Source organism: Nannospalax galili, unplaced genomic scaffold, assembly GCF_000622305.1.
Source record: "Nannospalax galili isolate Female #2095 unplaced genomic scaffold, S.galili_v1.0 scaffold232, whole genome shotgun sequence".
NCBI lineage: Eukaryota > Metazoa > Chordata > Mammalia > Rodentia > Spalacidae > Nannospalax > Nannospalax galili.
Window position 1 is genome coordinate 189423 of NW_008331488.1, and position 4417 is coordinate 193839.

General features: G+C 46.4%; 1 protein-coding gene across 1 annotated transcript in view; it reads right to left on the reverse strand.

Moving 5' to 3' along the window:
* Positions 1-4417, reverse strand: part of Ano6 (anoctamin 6) — a gene marked incomplete in the record, with an annotated part of 184263 nt that overhangs the window by 139225 nt on the left and 40621 nt on the right. Inside the window, 1 exon segment of the mRNA XM_017796495.2 lies at positions 1149-1211. Coding sequence (XP_017651984.1) covers positions 1149-1211 — 63 coding nt within the window.

The window sequence follows — 4417 nt, forward strand, 5'->3', positions numbered from 1 at the left end:
AAAAAAATGTTTTGCATTTAGAGGTGGCCCACACCTGTAACCCGAGCTCTCAGGAGATGGAGGTGGGAAGAGTTCAGGGCTATCCATGAATATATCAAGAGTTCAAAGCCAGTCTGGGCTATGAGAGCCTACTTTAAAAGCAAACAAAATGTTTTGTGCGCACCTACAGCTAAATCACTTTGCTTTCTCCTAAAATTTTAGGAATGTGTGTTTTAGGAAGATTTTCCCTGATGTAAGATGGCTTCCCTTCCACACACCCAGGATGGGAGGGCTCCTAGTAAGAATGAGCCTGTAAAGTCTTAGCCCAGATTTCAAAGTGGGGTCTGTGCACTTTGGCCACTATGCTCTCCTGTCTTCAACTTAACATCTTGGCATCTACCCCACAATACAGCTCTGGTTGTAAGGAGCTGAATTTTCCATCCAAGAAAACCATTACTTTCTAGCACATCCACACAGAGCCTCACAGCCCCATAAGCTACAACCAGTAAACACAAGCACTACATAGTTCACAGTATTTTTCCAGTAAAAAGCATGATTCTATGTAAGCTGGAATGACAGAAGAAAATGTATTGTTTTCATCATTTAAGAAAACTTGCATAAATTAATTGAAGGAAGCCAAAGAATTTAATTGAGGCTTGTGTCCCCTCAGTATATTCAGTATGAATACAAAAATAATTTAGTCTTTAAAACACATTTTCATGAAATACTATCTCCTTCAAAGAACCACATGCTTCCCTCTGTCACCCCAGCACCCCAACTGTAACTCTGCCATGAGCAACATGCGAGGTCGCTGAAATCTTACTTTCGCTGTACTGTTTTTAACATTCCCTTGCCAAACTTTTTTGACAAACTCCCCCCGGAAGGCATGGTATAAAGTTCTTGTTCACAGGATCCGGACCCATAACACAGTAGGCTACAGGAAATAAACAGCTTTCAGAAGCCAGCATACAGAAATGATTGTTTTTAGCAACCCATGTGGACTAACCAAGTAATTAAAAGAAAGCCACAATTCAACAAATGCTATGTGGGACCTAACACATGCCATCAAGTTAGAGAGAACAGGTTAGTGACAGGCCTGTTCTGGAACTGCCTGTGTGAGGGGAAAGGTGAGCAAAGGTGGTGTTCAAACACAGCTGAGGGGATCTTACCCAGACCGGATGGGAGGAGAGTATGAGGAGCCAGAAAAGGCCTCCTGGAGGCAGGATCATCACCTAAGAATGAGGAGGCATCAATAAATACCACAGACAAACACAAGGGCTGGTGCTGAGCAACAGAATGCTGAGGAGAGGCTTGGGGCCCGAGCCCAGGACTGCCTCTGCAGCAAGGACCTGACCACGACCAGGTCCCCCCACTTCAACGGGCCTCATTTTTCCTTATGACACGGGATAACCAGTTAGGTCAGTTAGTCAGTTGGCCAGACTCTTGCTGTGGATTAGAATCTCCTGGGAGCTTTGCAGACATCCGACTCCCTCTTCTGAAATGTGGTTTTACTGCCTAGGCACCCGTGCATCTTCAAAAACTCCAGATGATGCCAGAAGTAACCACGACTGAGATCCATCGCCCCATGAGACAACCTTGCAAGGCACCTCAGCCTTGATGCCCAGGAATACCTCTGGGGAGCTTTCTAAAAGTCTAGTATAGACTGCATCCCACACGATTAAACCAGGACCTCTGGGGGTGGGGCTCAGGTAGCAGCAATCTGAACACTTCCAGGCTGATACCAAGCTGACCCAAGGGTGACATGCACTGTTCTGGGTCCACTTAGTACTTCATTTTCCATTACAGCCAGTGATGTTTGGGAAAAGGAAGGAAGGAGAAGCTGGTGTCTCCCTCCCTCGCTCCCGTCAAATTAAAGAAAACCGAATGACAGAGGCCAAAGTGAGTTTTAAATGAGTTTGCACACAGTAGTTCATTTCACAAGTGTCATGTCGGTGCGTGACAGGTGGGACTGGTCCACGCCAAACTGCCCTGGTTCTGAATTTAAAGCCCGATGGAATGCTCATATAACAAGGACTCCAAGCGTGCACTCTGCAATGCTTGGTCAGAGTGGTATTTGCATGGCTGACTGTAACATGAACATTGCATTTCTTACCCCTGAGGTTACTTAAGTCCACTTATTAGGCACTGTTGAACCAAACAACAGTAATTAGAAACACTGTAAACCTGCCTTTTAAATCTATTGCTAAATTACAATTTTCTGCATCCAATCCATGCATACAGCGCGTCCACAGCATCACGAAATCAAAGCCGTAGAAATACTAACACTAAAGGAACATAAAGCCACCTCGGTGCCCTCCTGGGGATTCCACCGGCGGTGAAGAGAGCTGCTCTCCGAGGTACTGCTCACAGCTGGGCAAATAGAGCACCGCCCACATGTGGTTAGAGTCCCAGGTGAAAATGAACTCTCCAGGGGCCCAGGAGGGAGGAACAGCTGGAAGAGACAGCCACATTTCCCGAGCGCCGGCCGCATGGCACAACTTAGGAAATACCACCAGGTGATACTTGAGCCTCTGAGGCTGGGGTAGGAGGCCCTGGACCAGGCCAGCCGAGCTAGCCACACACTGCAGTTGGCTTGCAAGTCTGCAAACCCCAGGAGCTGCTTGCCGCCCTGCCCTGGGATCTTAATGAGTGGAAACACCGCTCACGTTCCATTAGAAAGCTGGCCCCTCGAAGGTGCTGGGAGCAGCCATTCTACAAGAAAAGCTGTTTAGCTGAACTAAAAGTGGGCACTCCTGTAGTGACTCAGACAGCCCCTGATTCCTGGACAGGGCTGAGGGCTGAGGGCTGAGATGACCTCCGTGGTTACAGAAAGCTCCTCCCTGCACAGTGTGGGCACGGCCAGGAAAACTGAAGGACCTTTCTCGACAGTTCTAACAAACAATAAACAGGAAGCTAAAGAACAAAGACCGGCTAAGCAAACTGCGTTGGGTTGGCTTTATTAAGCGGCTCACTATGCTTTCCAATCCATCTTGGGTTTTAAAAGGTTCCACTCTAATTTGGGAGTCAGAAGTAGGCGCGGCCCTGGAAACAGCCTAAGTGCACTTATTAGATTGTAACTTACTCACCTAGTGACTAAATTAAAATCTGACACATGCACAATGGACTAATACAGAGCATTTAACAGAGCAGTCTGTGCACAGATAGCTCCCTAGGACAGGTTAGCACAGGGAGAAAACTGCATCCAGCCCCTCTGCAGTAAATGCAGATGCAAATGTAAAGAAATTGCCTGGCAGGGGAATGTCAGGAGCCTGTTATTGTTTCTTAATATCCTTCAATGCAGTTTGAATCACTTTTTGATCGACCTGTCTCCCCACTTTTAATAATAGACATTAACTAGGAAGAGAGCTATTTTTGGTGTCTTCTTCATGCTAATCTTCCATATGTAAATGGAAACAAAACGATGCTATTTTAAATAGGCACTGGGGAGTTGTGACTCCTCCAAACTCCTAACCCTTTACAACAGATGATTAGGTTAACCAGAGGCTATTAAGGTGGAACCTGATCCAGTCAGACCGGCATCCTTTTGAGAAGAAATGTGAGTGGAGAAAGACACACTAGGCGTGTGCACAGAGGGGACAAGTATGGGGACACAGAGGGGCCAGCTGTGCACAAGCAAGAAGGGGCCGCTTCGGAAGAGACACCTTGGCCTTCCAGCCACCAGAACTACGAGACGTAAGTACCCACTGCTTAATAACCCGGTCTGTGACCCTCTCTTATGGCAGCCCTTGCAAATCAATGCTATCGATAAGTATGAGGTGGAGGTCACTCAACTAGCACCATGTGGAGACAGGTACCTGTGGAATTCTGCAGTAGTAGTTGACGCTCAGGACATTTGGTATGTGAACACACTGAGGTTCCTGGTGCTTGACTCGGTCAGGTTCACCTGTAAAGAGACCTTAAGGACTTCCACAGGCTTTCCATTTCCTCCTGCAGGGAGCCTTCTCCTCACACCACCATATTTTGTGTTAGAAATCCCATTTCAAAGGGCTAGATCGCAAGATGCTTCATGTATCAGTGATTCTTAAAAGGTGGCTTATACTCAAAGGACTTCTTCCTGTGCTGATAACAGATGAAGGGGTCACAGTGATATTTATTCATTGTTGGTTTTCTTGTAAGACCTTTAAGACACTTGCTGCCAAGCCTGATGACCCATATTCAATGCCCAGGACTCACATGGTAGAGAGTGAGAACTGACTTTCACAAGTTTTCCTTTAACCTCCACACAGGCAGACACACACACACACACACACACACACACACACACACACACATACATTTTAAAAATATTTATTATTTTATTTTATGTATATGAGTGTATTTCCTGCATGCATGTTAAGTACACCCATGTTGTGCAGTGCTTGCAGAGGACAGAAGAAGAAATCTGATCCCCTGGACTGGAGTTATGGACGGTTGTTAA